At 39.1% G+C, this 17,476-nt stretch overlaps 1 protein-coding gene across 2 annotated transcripts; it reads left to right on the top strand.

The window, feature by feature from the left end:
• Positions 1–801: 801 nt before the first annotated feature.
• Positions 802–17,454, top strand: ttc38 (tetratricopeptide repeat domain 38). 2 transcript variants are annotated; one of them, XM_074631803.1, is made up of 14 exons: positions 802–947; positions 1,391–1,468; positions 2,282–2,363; positions 4,819–4,990; positions 8,918–9,091; positions 11,534–11,609; positions 11,969–12,088; positions 12,234–12,293; positions 12,523–12,561; positions 13,078–13,159; positions 13,648–13,813; positions 14,946–15,105; positions 15,569–15,642; positions 16,023–17,454. In XM_074631803.1, the coding sequence occupies exons 1-14, from the start codon at positions 918–920 to the stop codon at positions 16,114–16,116; spliced, it is 1,407 nt and encodes a 468-aa protein (XP_074487904.1). In that variant the 5' UTR covers positions 802–917; the 3' UTR covers positions 16,117–17,454. The 2 variants fall into 2 exon arrangements, with proteins under 2 accessions (XP_074487904.1, XP_074487905.1); XM_074631804.1 differs by having other exon boundaries at positions 15,569–15,636; positions 16,021–17,454.
• Positions 17,455–17,476: the final 22 nt, after the last annotated feature.

Raw genomic sequence — 17,476 nt, forward strand, 5'->3', positions numbered from 1 at the left:
ACTGTTTTTCTCAGACTACGTAGCCCTCCTCAGGACAAGTAAACTAACCGATAGGCTATGTTTAAAATCAGTGGAATACTTATTTAACCTTGAAAAAGCTGTGTGCTAATCCAGTGGTTTTCAAAGTGGGGTCCGGGGGACACCCAAGGGTCCTTGATCCCCCTTTTTGCTGGTCCCTAGCAAAAAAAAGATGAATAATTTAGTTTCAGTAAAATTCCATCCATAAGTAACAAAATGACAGAATGTATGACTATTTTGGTCATGGGTGGTTTCATACACTTACTGTAATATAACATCTAAAAGTCCTATCAGTTGGGGAACCCTGGGACAAAGTCTTATCAAATGGGGGTCTCATCTCTAGTTGTTGTCAGTTTAGGAATTGTAAAACAGTTTGGGGAATCACTGCTCTATATCAATGGGAGGGAAATTAACAAAATAAAATAAGTAAATAAAAACCTGCAGTTAATTGATTTTATGTAAGATGTGCTATTCTGTATTTTTTTTTTAATTTGTTTTAAAAAAAATTTTTCTTAAAAGCCTAACCAGGGACAAGGTCTGCAAATTAGCTATGGCTAGAAGTCCTATATACCTTGCATCGGTTGCACTTTAATTAAGTGTAACAATGCCTATTTATTGTCCCTGTCAAATAAACTAATAAATAAATAAATAAAATGTCCATTCTCCTCACTACCATTAACAAAAAAGTGAAAAAAATGTATTATTGAAAGTAGGCGTAAGTATTATTTCGATACAAACATTTTACAAGTTAAGTTTGGTCTTATTTTGAAAGCAAGTCATCTACTAACAACGTCCGGTCATTTTTTCTTTTCTCGTCTAACTGCTCCAGCTGTGCAGCTCCAGCTGCGAGTGTGAGATAGTAGAACGCTTATCGAAGTTGAGGCGAGCTGCACTAAAAAATGATGGCTTCAAGTTTCAGGGACTGCAAGGTTTGTGGTGGGGCTTCACTTTCTCTGTTTATGTGCTTTTAAATCACGAGACTATCGAGGTTAATAACGTGTTGCGTTAATATGTAAACTAGAGGAAATAATGGCGATGTGGGGTGGATGGGTGGATGGGTCACATTCAGGTAGTTTGGTGAAGACTAAAATATATAATGTCCACCATAACTGTGTCTGAATTATGAACTTCTTGTAGCGTGTTTTGCTTTAATATTAGTAACATTGAAACCAACCTAAATATGAAAACAAGATGATTAAGGTTGAGGTTGGAGACGTGTGCAAAGTTTTCTGAGGCGGACTTGAAAGTCAGGAAAAAGTGCTATGTGCAGCACTAAATCCTAGTGTGTGTGTGTGTGTGTGTGTGTGTGTGTGTGTGAGAAACTTCCACTGCTTGGTAGATACAGTATTTATATCCTTTCTGTCCCTTCCAGGCATGGAGTGCAGAAGGTCTTCCATTGTCCACCAGCAGTAATGAGGCTTGCAAGCTCTATGATGCCTTACTCACTCAGGTAACCTACTTCCCCCCCCCCCACCAATATTAACCCATGATTACATTTAACTCCAGTTACAGTCCACACACCACATACAACCACATTATCCTTTTTTATCCATCATTCTCTTTTAAAACATAATCTTTTTATCCATCACCCTATTAAACACCATCCTTTTAGCCATCATTCTTTTACTTCTATCGATCTACCTATTTATATTTATTTTACTTTATTTTATCTTATTCTTTTTTAATCTTGCCTTAATTTGATTTGCACCCTGACTGACAGCCAGCCACGCCCACCCCCCTCAAGCGCACACACAGTCACATGATATTGATCTTGCCCAGTTATGTTGGCTTTTTTAAGTTTTCTTTATTTCTTATTTATTTATTTTAATTTTATTTTATTTATTTTTAATTAATTTTTCTCCATTTTGTTTTATCCATATTTCATTTTAATTTATTTTGTTATATATATATATATATATATATATATATATATATATATATATATATATATATATATATATATATATATATATAAAAAACTCCTCAACTGGCCGGGCATGGGCCACTCTGCCTCAACACCAACTGGGCTCCTCCTCCATCTCCTCTCTCCTCCCTCCAATGATTGCCCATCTACGTATAGAAAAGGGCATAAGCCCTGAGCTATCAAACCAGGCTAACAAATTCACGAGTACGAGAACCTACTTCCACATACCCCTACAGTACACACACACAAACACACACTGTGATGTTATCTGCAGACTACTGTATCAGTGAAAACAAAAATTGCAATTATCAACATCTCAATTTTTTGTTCGGCTCCTAGTATGTGAAATGGCGGAATGATGAAACCGTGGGAGGATTTGAAGGATGCATTTCTGCTATCCAGGCAGCTGACCCTAACTTTGGTAAATACAAACATTATTCATTCATTTCATTTAACATTTCACTTAACCAGGTAAGTCCCTAATGAGACATGGAAACTCAGAGCAGCAGCAGAGTTTAAAAACTTATGAAAGGAGACAACAGCAAATCAGTGTTAAAAGTTCAAATAAGAAAACAAGGAAGGGATGAAGGTAACAGTGCTAAAAATATCCAACTGCTAAAATAGCCTAATTAAAAATGACTGTGACCCTCTATACTTTAAATAAACATTGAAGAGGGCATTTCCTCAAAGTCCTAGTTCTAGTGAGAGGGAGCAACAATCATAAAAGCATATCATCTCTCATGCTTCTGGGTCATTAAACAAAGTAAAGTTAGGCTTAACATCCTGAGTAATCTAAGCACATAAATAGAGAAGGGGCCGTGACCTGTAAAAAGGCAAAGATCCCAGCTCAGCTAAACAGACACTTTAAAAATAGACATTTTGATATGTCATAAAACTAGGTGCACATAAAGCCAAGTGTAATTAATAACAATATTAACAACTGCAATGAACATTTAGGTGAACCAGTTCCAGGACTGTGGTATTTTGCATGCTATCTCAGTGGAATGACTCACAGGGACAATTAAAGGAACTGAGGCGTACTTTAATGTTATTAGTTAACACCTGGGCTTCTCCTGCTGTGACAAGTAAAAAATGTGTGCTATGCCTGTGATATGATGAGACCTTGGCTATCTAGCAATGACCTCCTGTGCTGTGTTGACCTTGAGTGGCAGAGGTTGATCATTAACTGTCTGCCAAACTAAGCAAATAGTGTGACTTTTGTAGTCCTTGTTATAGATGCTGCTGTTTATCACCATGTGTTCAGTTTGAGCTCTCATCAAGTGTTTCAAATGTTTGATTGTTGTTCATGCAAATGAATCACGCTGTTGTTGTGCAGGTTCAACGATTATTGATGCTCCCGAGAACTTGCAAGCTGCTTTTGACTTTAACTGAAACTACAGGATCAGACCATTCAAATGTTGTCTATTTTATGGTTGCATAACCAAAACAAACTGAGGTCATAAGGTTTCAGATGAATTACACTGTTAACATGAATCATAGTCAGTAGATCTGAATATATAACACAGTTGTCTTTGGATCAAAAACAAAGTGTTTGTTAACAAAATATTATTATTATTATTAGTAACTTTGTAGCCACATACATTTTTACTGTAGTTGTTGTTGCAGACTTGTTAAAATGTTGGACAGTTGCCCATAAAGAGCTTCAAGCTTCAGTAGGCAGAATATCTTTGGCATCATTGGGCAACAATTTCATAATAACCTTTCAGCATATTGTAATTTAAGTGCACTGAGAGAAAACTAGACTTCTGCACCTCCTCATGGCTCTGTTTTCAGGCTTTAAAAAATCTAGCTTTGGCCAATCACAGGTCATTTCAGGGAGAGCGAGAGAGAGCGTTCCTATTGGCTGTTCTAGAAATACAGATGCGCATGCACGTTCCTTCAGATGGTGAAAGACAGTTGATTCAATGGAAGAATATCCTGCCAGAAAAGTTGCTGTTCCAGCATTGGCAACAACTGCTTTTGGTGCAAAGCAACCCGAAAACGGATGATGGACTTACCGAAAAGAGTCTGACAACATTGGCAAAGCATTTCAGAGATGGACACAAAATGTTTCTAATAGTTTAGCCCTCTGCTCACAGCTGCAGCTATCACACGGCTATGGTAGCTACCGCAGTAGCTCGGCAAGTATCATTCCTTCTCTAGTTTAGCGGTTAACAGAAGGCTAGACTATTAGCAACATGTTGTCTCCATCTCTGAAACGCTTTCGCCGATATTGTAGCTCGCTAGAGCCTCGAATCACAGTATGTCATCTGATATAGCTCTACAGGCTCCCGAGTATGCAAAGAATACAGGACGTTAACTCTCATAGCTATGCCGCTATATAACGGCATCGGGATCCCAGTCACGATTGGGATGATGATTGAAATGAATGACTAGTACTCGTACAGGTTACATGAAGCGTGTGCCCGTGCTCGCCTGGTGGGAGGGGCTTAGGACAGAGAGGAGAGCTGCAGGATGAGGGCAGTATTTTCAAAGTCTGGCTTTCTTTTTTTCACTTTTCCAGAAAACTGCCTACCCTGGGCTACCGCTTGAATTACAATATGGTGAAAAGTTATTATAGCATTTTTGCCCAATAACGCACAAACAATAAACTGCCTCCCCCTGCTTTAAGTGTAATTCATGACTGGAACATCCAGTTTGAAGTCAAATAGTCTGAGGGCATTTAACATAAACCTCATCTCATTAAACACCGACAGAGATTTAGAGGCCTTACTTTGCATCAAAAGGAAAACTTTTACAAGTGCATGTGATTTTTATTTATTTATTATTTTATTTTATTTAAATCTTTGTATGTAATCTAAATTGCAGTAACAAAGTCCAGAAGAAAAGACCTGTGTTATCTGTTTTCCCTGTAGTTATGGGCCATGTGATCAGCACGGGATTGGATCTGATGTCAACGTCGAGCTCCACCCGTCTGGACGAGCGTCTTGCCAGCGCTGTGAGGCGAACAGTGGAGCTGGCCAACAGCCAGGATATCTCTCCCAGAGAGAGGCTCCATGTCAAGGCTATGGAGCTCTTCTCTCGTGGGTAAGATCCAGAGCCAGTGTTAACACAGGAAATACATTCAAAACAGAGGGATGAAAAAGAATTTGGTCATACAAGGGCCAGTGGTTACCGAAGAGGGTCTCAAGATCACAAGTGATCTTTGAAGTTGTAATAGGGGATCCCAACATGAATTACTGTCTGCCACATAGGGGCTTTTAAAGAAATGTATAGAAATCCCTCCTATACATATAACCTCCATTTAAAAAGACATGCAGTGCAGTAGTACCCGCAAGAGACAACATTTTATGAAGTAGTGGAATAATGCATACACACATACGGTACTGTATAGTACATCTTTAAAAATCTAAAGTTTTGGATATAAGGTATCAAACTTAGACGTGTGAATGGTATAAAAAACTATTAGTCATCACTTGAACAACAAATTAAAAACTATCATTTTAAAATGTTCATCTAAAAATAAAACATCTATCATATGTACAAGCATCCTGCAAAATAAAATGTTTCTTTTAAAAAAAAGTCTCACTGTGGAGAAACTAAATACAGTTTCAAATTTAGAATAACGAATCCATCCCAAAGCTGTCTGTGAATCTTTTCTGACAGAAAAAGTAGAGGTAAGCTGAGGTATGGCTTAGGTGTTGTGGGGCCAATAATGAGCCACGCTGTTTGTTGTGTGTGCGTGTAGATGCAGGACTGAAACATAGCAACGGACACGGTTTCTTAGCCTGCTTGCTTTTCGTGGTTGTAAATAGGACTTTCGGCCCCTATTCCATTTTGCCCCAATTGTAGCGATCTACAGACGGAAGGAAAAAGACAGGGAAGCGAATGGACAGTCAACAAGAGAGAGAGAGAGAGAGAGACGCAAGCCACAACAGCTGTTTCTATGTGCCTCCATCTGCTGATTTTAGAGAATTGTTCATAAATTAAAAAATATCTAGTTCTCTGATAGTGCTACGTTTTTATGCGAGTGCTTAAATAAATGTATTCTTTGATTTTGAAACAGTAGCCAGCCTAAGGGGCCATTCACATGCAGCTTTTTTTGCGCCCTCAAATCAATTGTCAGTGTAGACGTGCGGCAGGAGCGTTCAAACACGAGAGCGACGCCGGCACGCAAGCGTTCCCACGTGCCTATTTTTCAGGGCGTGAGGGCTGTGCCCCAAGATAAAAATAGTTCAACTTTTGGAACGCTGCAGCGCGCACCGCATGTCATGTGACGAGGAACAATCAATCACAGCCGGCAGATATCTTTTCCTTCTTCCATAAATATCCATTTATGGAATATATAGGGAGGAGAAATTAATCATTTTAGTGCAGGACTACCCAGAGCTTTGCCATCTGTCCCACCGACTATTTTACTGGCTTCACCCTTTCTGTCCGACGACGTCACAATATCCGGTTGGAAGGCGAGCCAAATTGACACAGACAAATTGAGCAGTGTTAGGGATTTACGGTGCTGGAAATCTATTTATCTTTGTTTTGACTTTGTTTAGTTTAATCAGTTTACTGCTAAATTACCGCAGCTTCATCATCATCGTCATCGCAGCATGCATGTTTTGGTTGCTTAGTAACGACAGGCGCGACAGGAGTACAATCTTTGAAGCACCTTGGATAAAAGGATGAAAGTGGCACGGCTGGCGTTTTCCATGCGTTTTTAGACGTGGCATGTGAACGGCCTCTTACGTTGTTGTTATTTAACCTTTCGGAAGATGCTGCTTTGATTGTCCCACAAATGTATTTTATTTTTAATAAATTAATTTTAATTGTACCAACAGTATAATTAATATGCTGATATTTCTACTAGGGCTGTCAATCGATTAAAATATTTAATCGTGATTAATCGCATGATTGTCCATAGTTAATCAGGATTAATCTCACATTTTTTATCTGTTCAAAATGTACCTTAAAAGGAGATTTGTCAAGTATTTAATACTCTTATTAACATGGGAGTGGGCAAACATGCTTTCTTTATGCAAATTGATGTATTTATTAATTATTGGAAATAATTTAACAACACGAAACGATGACAAATGTTGTCTAGAAACCCTCACAAATACTACATTTAGCATAAAGAATATGCTCAAATCATAACATGGCAAACTGCAGCCCAACAGGCAACAACAGCTGTCAGTGTGTCAGTGTGCTGACTTGACTATGACTTGCCCCAAACTGCATGTGATTATTATAAAGTGGGCATGTCTGTAAAGGGGAGTCTCGTGGGTACCCATAGAACCCATTTTCATTCACATATCTTGAGGTCAGAGGTCAAAGGCCCCTTCGAAATTGTCATAACAGTTTTTCCTCGCCAAAATTTAACGTAAGGTTGGAGCGTTATTTAGCCTCCTTCACGACAAGCTAGTATGACATGGTTGGTACCAATGGATTCCTTCAAGTTTCATATGATGTCAGTATCTTCACTCTAGCTGAGAAAACTGAGCCTGCTAAGACCTAAAAATTGCAAGTTGCGTTAAATAAACTAGTGGCATGAAAACAAATTTGCGTTAATGCGTTATTATGTTAACTTTGACAGCCCTCTGAAGTTGATGTACTTACATGATTCTTGCAATTTTTGGCTTGTATCCACATGGTTGAATTAGTCAGTGAAATGAATGTGATGTAAATGTAAGTGATGGTATATGAAATTACAAGGAAGGAACTAAATGGAAAACATGCTCATGACTGAACTGCAAACTCAGCAAAAATGTAATTGAAAGCTAGAATTACCGCCCCACAGTTGTATGCCTCCGCCAAACATTCAAGTTGCAGTTTACATCCATGTCTGTCCAAAATGTCATCACTTCATAATTTTATCCTGTTAGACATTTGTGCAAAATTGTCATAATTAGGATATGAATTCTTGAGTTATGGCCAAAAACTTGTTTTTGAGGTCAAAGTGACCTTGTCCTTTGACCCCCAAATCTAATCAGTTCATCATAGAGTCCAAGTGGACGTTTGTGCCAAATTTGAAGAAATTCCCTCCAGGTGCTCTTGAGATATCACGTTCACAAGAACGGACCGGACGGCGGACGGACGTATGTACAGACGGACAACCCGAAAACCTAATACATTTTGGCCATGGCATGGAGGCATACAAATCGAAATAATTTCACAAGCAAGCAGTACATTTTGTTTTATTGCCCCTATGTGTAGAATTTGACAATTAGAGATTCTGGTGGCCCCTGGGGGTAGTATCAAAAATAACACTTTAGCAGACAGCAACGTACACAGCTACTTTTTTCTAGAAACATGTTTTAATCACACAGAAATTCTACATCTAGTTGCTTTAATATGGAATATATTTAGTGAAATAGTTTCAAGCAAGTTTCTTACAAAATATGTGTGTTATTGAGCTAATCTTTCACCCCTTATATCAAACAAATGCCAGTATAAATACTCTGAGCAAAAGAGACATTTTCACTGATTTAATGCAACATGTTTTGATGTGAGGGCTACTGTGCAGTCAGTCAACATTAGGTCCAAATAGAGAAGAGATCAGTTTTGTTTATCATCATGCCAGAGGAAATAGGTTTTCCTGTGAAAGAATGAAGTCTTTCAAGACAACAAAAGACCTCAAGAATGTTTTAACGATCAGACAATATTCATTCATCCATCCCCAAGTTCCTCTTTTTCTGTCCCCATGTGATACAGTCACATGCTTCAGATACACGGCATTCATCTGTTCTATTGTGTGCCAAGGACTCTGAATTTCAGTCACAATCCAGCAAGTAATATTCGTATTCTAACTGCAGTGTCTTGTTTCCCCGTGGTGTAGTATGATAACTGTTATATTGAGAAGACATTTTGTTTCTCAATATCGTCTTAGAGGATGCTTGATACTCTAATTCCCTCCGTTCAGCACAAAGTATATTGACGTCTTTGTGATTCTCATGGTTCACCTCTTCCGTTGTACTCCATTGCTGTCTTGTCTCTAACAGTGACTCATGTGTCTTGCAGATCTTTTCTCAAGGCCTGTGATGTATTGGAAGACATTCTGGTTGATCACCCCACTGATATGCTGGCTCTCAAGTTTGCTCATGATGGTTACTTCTACACGGGAGCCCAAACCCAGACAAGGGACTCTGTTGCCAGGGTGCTGCCCTACTGGAAACCCCATATGCCTTTGTTCAGGTACAGAAGACAGCATACATTACAAAATAAGCCTTTTGGATGAGTATAATCATACAAAACCTCAAACACAGGCAATATATAACATAAACTCTGTATCATCATGAGCATATGCACAGCTAATTAATGTGTTCAATTTGTGAATAGACTTTAATGCATTACACAACTCATAATAATTCATAAACTGACCAGTTGCGCATAAGATAATTATGATTATTGTACATAGTTTACTATGACTGTGTGGCAATACTGTACAGGCTTTTTAATGATATTTTATGACATGCTGTACTATTGCTTTTGTTATGACATCTTTGTGTATGATTTACCCAGTGACAGAAGTCAGGAAAGATCGACCACTATCACGCTGAGTTACAGAGGTCATCACTATTACAACAAAGATCACACCTCTTTACAAGATCGGTTACTTAGATGGCCTGTTGGTTGATGTTCTCCCAACCCACGTGGGCACATGGCACATGTTGGAAATTCTCCATTGTGTAGCATAATTGTTTAAGGACATTGTGTATCTTTAACCTGGCTACAGGTAAATGTCCTAATATCCACTCATACATAAACGTCAAGGAAACCAACTACGACCTCTGAAAGACAGAATAGTGGCCGGGCCTGCCGGCGGGCCTTCGAATTGTTTATATAGTAAAAGACTGATACTTGACGTCCGTGTATCGATACAATATTGCCACGCAAAATATCGCGATATTATGTTGTATCGATTTTCTACCCCCCACCCCTAATACTGATACTACTACTAACTGCTTCTTATGACTTTTTTTATGACATACTATACTGTCTTTTTGATGGCATACTAAACTGTCACTATTTCATGACATTTTTTTATGACATGCAGTAGCTCATTAAATGTAGGCAAATTCTATAAAAACACAGAAAACTGCATAAAATTATGCATCTATGGATGTATGAACTACACAGCAAAAAAGGCCTACAAGAAAAATAAAATTATGCAAGAAAATATGAAGTTTTTTATAAGGATCAATAAAGTCTCACAATGACGTGAAACACAGATAGTGTACATACTAATGAACCTGTTGTTCATTCACATGTAGTGCAGTGGTGTGGCTGGTTGGCTGGTGGTTGTTAAGGAAAGTGTTTTCTACTGAGAAGGTACTGTATAGAGTTTTTCAAGAAGAGTCTGTTGAAGTGATTGAACCACACTGTCCTGCGGAGGGTAATCTCTCACACAGCGGGTAGCCTCGGTCTTCACCCTGTAATAATGCATGTCTTATGGGTGACAACTTGAAGCAAGTAAATGATTGTTTTCTTCCACATCTTTCCTGTGTAAGTATATACTATAGATGAGTGAGACCAAACAAAATCCCAGTTCATATTTTTACATTTAAGGGTAACATCCATGCCTCACAACAACAATATCATCAAGCCATGTCTGTAATACGGAGAGAAATCCTCATTATACTGTCACAACCATACCACAGTGAAGATAAAAACCCAAATTTTTACATTGCAATAATGTGACTGTTATTGGCATGATCAAAAGTTTGGGTTGCCACACAGAACTTGACACTGATTTAATGATCATGTTGACTTTAAAAAAAAAAAAAAGCGAATCGGGTAATTTCACTCTTATGCCCCGCAACTATGGGGTCATTGTGTGTGGAGAGTTGTGTTACTGTATCTCAATCCATGTGGGCGTAATCAGTAGGGATGTACCGATACCGGATCGGATATCGGGCCGATACTGACTCAAACAGCTGCATCGGATATCTGTGATGATGGGGCCGATCTAATCAATTCTATGTTTGTATACTATATATACTATACTATATTTTTTTACCAAGTTGCAGGTAAATTATTTATTATTTTAATAATAAATAACAATTCAGTAAATTTGTATCTATGTATTTATTTGTTACATTTTGTTTCAAAAAGTTAGGAAAGCAGGCAGTTTAAGTTGAGCCTGATGTTGCCTTACACATAAAAGACCCCAGTCACTTCCACACAGTGAGGCATACAGCTTATTAATTAAAGAACGGTATCGGATCGGTACTCGGTATCGGCCGATACCCAAAGCCCAGGTATCGATATTGGTATCTGGACTGAAAAAGTCTGATTGGTGCATCCCTAGTAATCAGATTTGTAAACGTGTAAAAGGATCACTAAATGCGTACTGAGATCTGTGAATGTGTACAAGAATCTGCATATGTGTATTCAGATCTGTGTGTACATAGTCAGATTTATAAATACAAAAAAAAGAAAATCTCCAAATGTTACTCAGATTTGCAAACGTATCGTATAGTAGCCATCATTGTTATTGCTTGAGACATGTTGTTCACATCCTCATCCTCATCCTCATCCTCATCCTAGATGAACTGAATAGGTGAGTAAAAGTTCTTCCTGTCCTGTATTTTGTAATGAGAGATTTCTTTGTGTTTTTCTGTTTGTGCCCCTCAGCTACCTAAAAGGAATGTATTCCTTTGGTCTCCTGGAGACTCGTCTCTATGACCAGGCTGAGAAAGTAGCCATGGAGGTGAGATTTTCTTCTCCATTATAGTCTGTTGTACATGCTGTTGTCATTATTGTAGCTGGGTGTTCCAGGCTGTCTGTGCCTCCGCTGGTTGTGTTGGTTCAATTCGGCGAGTAATTTGCTGTCGAACACCAATAATAAGCGGCTCATCCAGCCCTCAGCGGCCCGACTCTCCTGTGGTGAATTCGTAATGCATACAAAGTAGTTGTGACATGACGGTCACTTGAAAAACAGATTGAGGAACATCATAGATGAAACGAAAGATAGTAATTTAGACTTGAGAATGCCATTATTTTTGAATTGTCATTTTTTTTCTGCAGCTGTATTGCTTCTCCTCACTTCTGTTTAACTCTCTTGTGCAGGGCCTCGCTCTGACTCCAGATGATGCTTGGGCTGTTCACGCTGTAGCCCATGTTTATGAGATGAAAGCAGAGGTGGACAAAGGCTTGAAGTTCATGGAAAGCAGAGAGAATGATTGGCAGGTACAACTTTTGGCTGTTCCTTAGCAGTGTGTTTTTCTGAAGAATTTCATCTGGGCAAACTTGTCAGAGCTCACTGAATTAATGCACACATTGGAAAAATAACCCTAGAAAAAAAATATTTCAAATATGTATTGTTTAATTCCAGGTATCTGACGTGCTGGCCAGTCATAACTATTGGCATTGGGCTCTATACTTCATTGAGAAGGTAAAGATTATAATGAGTTTTCTCAGTCAAGCGAGTAGTTGGCAGTAGGAGTGTTTGTGGAACTTGTATTTATGATATGCTTTCCCCTGGGTAATTTGAAGTCTGGAGTTGATTATATTGCGAGATTAATTTGTGTTTGCATCTGTGCAACACAATCTATCAACCCCGCTTATCTCTCATGTCTGGAGTTATTCAAATTAATTTTTCTTCACCCCTTCCTCCTCCACAGGGGCAATACGAAGCCGCTCTGCAAATATACGATTCTCAGGTTGGTTTGTGTTGCATCAAATCTTTCATGGCATGTCTGTCTGAGTGCATACACACCGAGTCCTCTCGAGCCATGCATGTACCGACACACAGGGGATTCGGACTAAAAGCAATGTGTTGTGCTTGTTGTGAGTCAAGAAGGCAAGTATGTGCAAATGGAAGTCAAATCCATGTCATGACACATTTCAGTGTCAACCGCCAAAGCTGATTATTTTTTTATTCACTCTAAAAATAGGAAAGGACATTTTTAATTAAGGCCCTTTACGGTCCTGTACCTTTTACAAGAACATTTCATAATGTTACCTTACTTTACACTGCCATAAGTTGCCAGAAATTCTTACATCAAGTTAGATGAATTTCATGAATGTTTAACCGCTCACATCAGGGGAATCCAGCAAGACATAAACGTCTTTTTTTTCTTTTTCTTTCTTTAAACTCTCTGAAAAAATGTCATTGTGTGGAGCTAGTGACATCCTTCATTGTTTAAGATGAATAGTAAAAGATTGTCCTGTATCAGGTTTTCAGACGTTGTAAAGCCACAGGATCCATGCTGGACATTGTAGATGCCAGTTCAATGCTCTGCAGACTGGAAATGGAGGGTAAGATAAGGGTAATGTGTAATCACTGTCTGCTGTACGGAAATTGGGAAGGGAGTTTTAATCTTACGATCCATCTATCACATACGAAATCTGGGACTGTCACTTATCAGAGTTTGATTAAGATTCTGTAAATGATGCATGTCATTTCTTCAAAATTACACTGATTGGCCTGATGAAGGTGCTGCAACATTTGTTAATGGGTCGCTTATTGGCTAAAGGGCAACCTCTAATTTGAGATAATTTAAGATAGTATGGTCTTAAGTGAAACTGCTAATGAGGTGAGATAATTTCAGTTATCATACCTCATTAATCTGAAACTAAAGGGGCTGTGTTGTAAAGGGCTGTAATTAGCAGAACCTCTGACCGCATTTGTTTTTTCCTCTATTCAAATTAAAACTGAGACTAAATGGCCTGCTGACATTTCAAATATTTGTCTCATCATTTTGTGGCCTTTATGCAGCCTTCAAGCAATATTTGTGTCGGTGCAGGTGTGTGCGTGAAGGACCGTTGGCGAGAGCTGCTCCAGTCAACGCAGCCGCACACTGACGATCACGTGACCTTGTTTAACGACCTCCACTTCCTCATGGTGTCGCTGGGAGCCAAAGAGAGCAAGACTTCTCAGCGTCTGCTGGAGGGCCTCCAGGAATTGGCTAAGTAAGTTCCGCGCCATTTCCTCTCTTCACTGCACACCTCAACACTCTGTCAGCCTTACATAAGAGCCACACAGGCCAGAAACAAGGCTGAGCGTAGGATGGCGAGATAGGAGTGTATGCAGTCAGAAAGAGAATTCAGAGCTGCAGTCCATCTCAGAGACCGGGGTCTTCCCTCTGTAGCAGATGCACCAGCAGCTGCTGCCTCTCTGGAGTTTTGTGGTTACAATGTATTCTGTCGTCCCGACCACGGACATCCTGTGCTCTCCGGCGCTCAATCCACAGAAAAGCTGCCACTTAAAACCAGTTCTTTAAATTGTCATGTTGTTCAGGGTTACATAATATAATGCAAGTCACAGGGAATGATGCACCTTCAGGGGAAAGCAGCTCTTGAAAGTGAATTCCCAAGTAAGAAAACAGAAATGTTGTCTTCAACACAGCTCTACTTTGACTTATCAGGCGAGCCATGAGGACATGTTTGAGCTTTGCATTTATTTCATTCCATCCCTCGCATAATATTTACTGTCACTTTTATTACCTTGGTTTGGAAGGACTGCACAGCTTTACATAATCTATATTTTGCCATAGTGTAATTTTCACATACTTCCTCTGTCGGAGGCGTTGGCTAATCCAGAAAAGCCCCACAACACAGTATGGAATCTTTGGTCTTTCTGTGAAGTGAATCCTACTCAGATGTCCAGTTTTTCACAGTTTAGTAGAGTAATACTCTAACACCCCTGACAGTCTGTAATAGAAATAAACCAACCTGGAGCTTTTTCTGTTGCCTTTGATGATGTTAATGTTTCTTAATGAAGGAGATTACATGCGTTGGTTTGCATCATTCACAGCTTTCATTTCATTGAATTTTAAAGTTTCCTCTACAAAAATGACAGGAGCCTAACTTTTATCTTCTGAGTCCCCTATTGTTTGAAAAACAGTTTGTGAAGTCCTTAAACAGTTTCCTGTTTGTTTACAATCTCCATAAGGTAAAGGATTAAAAATATATATATATATACAGTATTTTCCTTAAAAGACTTCACCCAAAAACACTCCTCCCTCTGCACTAGCTTCTGGACCTTCATGCTGTACCAAGAAATGTCTTTTCTTTAGGTGTAAACCTCTCCTTTCCTTTACAGAGAGCCAGGGGACAATCAGCAACACCAGATGGCAGGGACTATAGGTGTATCTATGTGTCAGGCCATGATGGAGTACCACGAGGGCAACTACCATCAAACCGTGGAGCTACTGCACCCTTTCCGTAACCGTGTGGTAGATATAGGTGGCAGTGATGCACAGGTAAGGTCTCCCAGAAATGGGTTAACTGGTTTGGACTTGATTTTTTTTTTTATTGTTTGCTTTGACTGCAGCTCGATAATGCACAGTTGAAAAGCGTAGAGCCTTGAGGTTTCACTTTTTCTCTTTGGATAACATTGGAACAATTGTATTGTGTTTTTTTGAGTAAAACTGTTATTGTGAAATAGGCCAAAGGTGAGGAACGCTCTGTGTAAGAGCCAAAGCCTTTCAGTCCATGAACATACTACGGTTTTAGAATGTGGAGCACAGTGCAACCGACGTATGAATAATGAATTTGTGATGGATGCTGATGGACTCCATGCATTTCATGTTTTTGTGTTGAGAGAACCGTTCCCCAAGGTGCAGTGTACATACATACAGTATAACACCAAAGGGGTAGAAAGACCCTATATAGTGTTGGAGCAGGGTTGTGTTTACTAATGGATTTGTCCATTGTTGTTCACAGAGGGACGTCTTCAATCAACTGCTTATTCATGCAGCCATGAAATCAGAGAATAAGGACCATCAGAAACTGGGAAGGTAGGTAATGCACAACAGGGAGTTCAGGCCAAACAGAATGCTTCAATCTTGTGCTTCAAGCTATGCCATCCATGTTTTGATGTGAAAGTCTGCTGAGGGGGATAATAGGAGAAAAAAAATAAAGATCTTGCACTATGTGAAGCACTCGATTTCATCATGATACAGTATAGTTGCTGTTGGGGCTGAAGCTGTCCACTCAAGTTGTCTGTCTTTCCATGTCAATATAGAACACAAGCTGTATGCTCCCATTATGTAACCAACATCCCCTGTCTGTACACCATGTTAGGCATTCATTATTGATCAGGTTAGCCTCTCAGTGTGTCTCTCTAAATCTGTGTTCAGATCTTTATACTGTTCTGTGTTGTGCTGAATTCCTGCAGATGTCTCCTGGTGGAGCGCGATGCCATGAGGCCGAACTCCCCTCTGACGGAGCGTCTGACAAAGAGAGCCCTGGCTCTTCACCAGACTGACTGAATGCAAAAAACATCACGCAACATAATCTGATGAGCCAGTGGGAGCTTTGAGAGATTTCTTTACCAACCGCCAAAAACCGCTAGAAACTGAATGTTTTTATTAGGGCCGCACGATTATGGCCGAAATGATAATCACGATTATTCAGATTTTAAAGACAGAATATTTTTTTTATTGCAATTTCACATTTAAACATACAGGGCGCTGCTTTCACTTCCATGTTGTGCTACATTCCAACCGTCAAAAAATTCTAAATGTTATCATTTTACTTTGTCATCTATAATGGTTATTTGAATTAGTCGTACCTAATTATATAATATAAGCTGCTTAGAGCTAGTGGTCATAATTCCCTCTCTATTATCTCTTTCATATTGCCGTGAAAACATCTCCTTCAAAACAACTGGATTTATTCAAGTTTCTCGCCAAAAACTACATTTTACAAGATTACATTGAATGCATCATGATAGCATTATAATTTACCATCGCCTCATATTAATTTTTACTGAATAGAGCCTGAATGCACCATAACGGAATCTCTGTTAACGGCAGACGAGCCGGTCACTGTGATTACTCTGCACAGTGTCCACGGGAATGAATTTCAATATATAAGTGTCTGATTAAGTTGGTTGTTCCAAATGTTTTTAATGTTGTTGTTCCGCGGCTTATTTTGGACTTGCAAATTGCAGCTTTACGTCGTCTTCACTCACACTGAAGAACTTCCACACCGACGACATGTTGTTTGTATGTATATGTGTGTGTCTGTGTGACGTTACTGACTGTGTCGCTGTGTGCCGACGTAAAACCATCATGTGGCGGCTGCACGTGTGTGCGTGTGACCGGTGAAAAATCGGATAGCCTATATGAGAAAACCAGCCGGCTCCAATCGGCAGTTAATTGACGGTGCATCTCTCGCTGTTAGTTTAGGAAGCACTTGGTTTATGCAGCAGTTTTCTATCAGCGGAGCACGCTTTTTAAATGCCAAAATCGTGATCGCAATCAGTATTTGATTAATTGTGCAGCCCTATTTTCAATGTAGAGCTCTGCAGACCACTTAAGCTTTGTAAGTGAACACATTTCCATGTTTGTCAAGATTATGAGCTAATATTAAACACAGGTTGCAATTTGCATGATAAATAGCCTTAAATCACATAGTTGATTCTTTTAGCTAACAGCACTGATACTTCTAATCAATATAGAGTTGTGTAACTTTTTAATTTTATTAGCAAACATCACATTTAAATATAAATACTGTGAAATATAAATACTGTGAAATAAAATCCTCATGTCAAGTTCAATACAAAAACCATGTTCAAAACCAATAAATATGCATTTTGCATCTGATGACTGAGTAACACAATAAAGT

This window comes from Sebastes fasciatus, chromosome 4 (assembly GCF_043250625.1).
Source record: "Sebastes fasciatus isolate fSebFas1 chromosome 4, fSebFas1.pri, whole genome shotgun sequence".
Classification (NCBI taxonomy): Eukaryota; Metazoa; Chordata; class Actinopteri; order Perciformes; family Sebastidae; genus Sebastes; species Sebastes fasciatus.

What these genes read in the sequence shown, in the direction of transcription:
- ttc38 (XM_074631803.1), top strand. Translation starts at nt 918, where the DNA reads ATGATGGCTTCAAGTTTCAGGGACTGCAAG. An exon ending in TGCAAATATACGATTCTCAG is followed by an intron (nt 12,562 to 13,077) that starts GTTGGTTTGTGT and finishes GTCCTGTATCAG; the next exon opens with GTTTTCAGACGTTGTAAAGC. An exon ending in TAGGTGGCAGTGATGCACAG is followed by an intron (nt 15,106 to 15,568) that starts GTAAGGTCTCCC and finishes TGTTGTTCACAG; the next exon opens with AGGGACGTCTTCAATCAACT.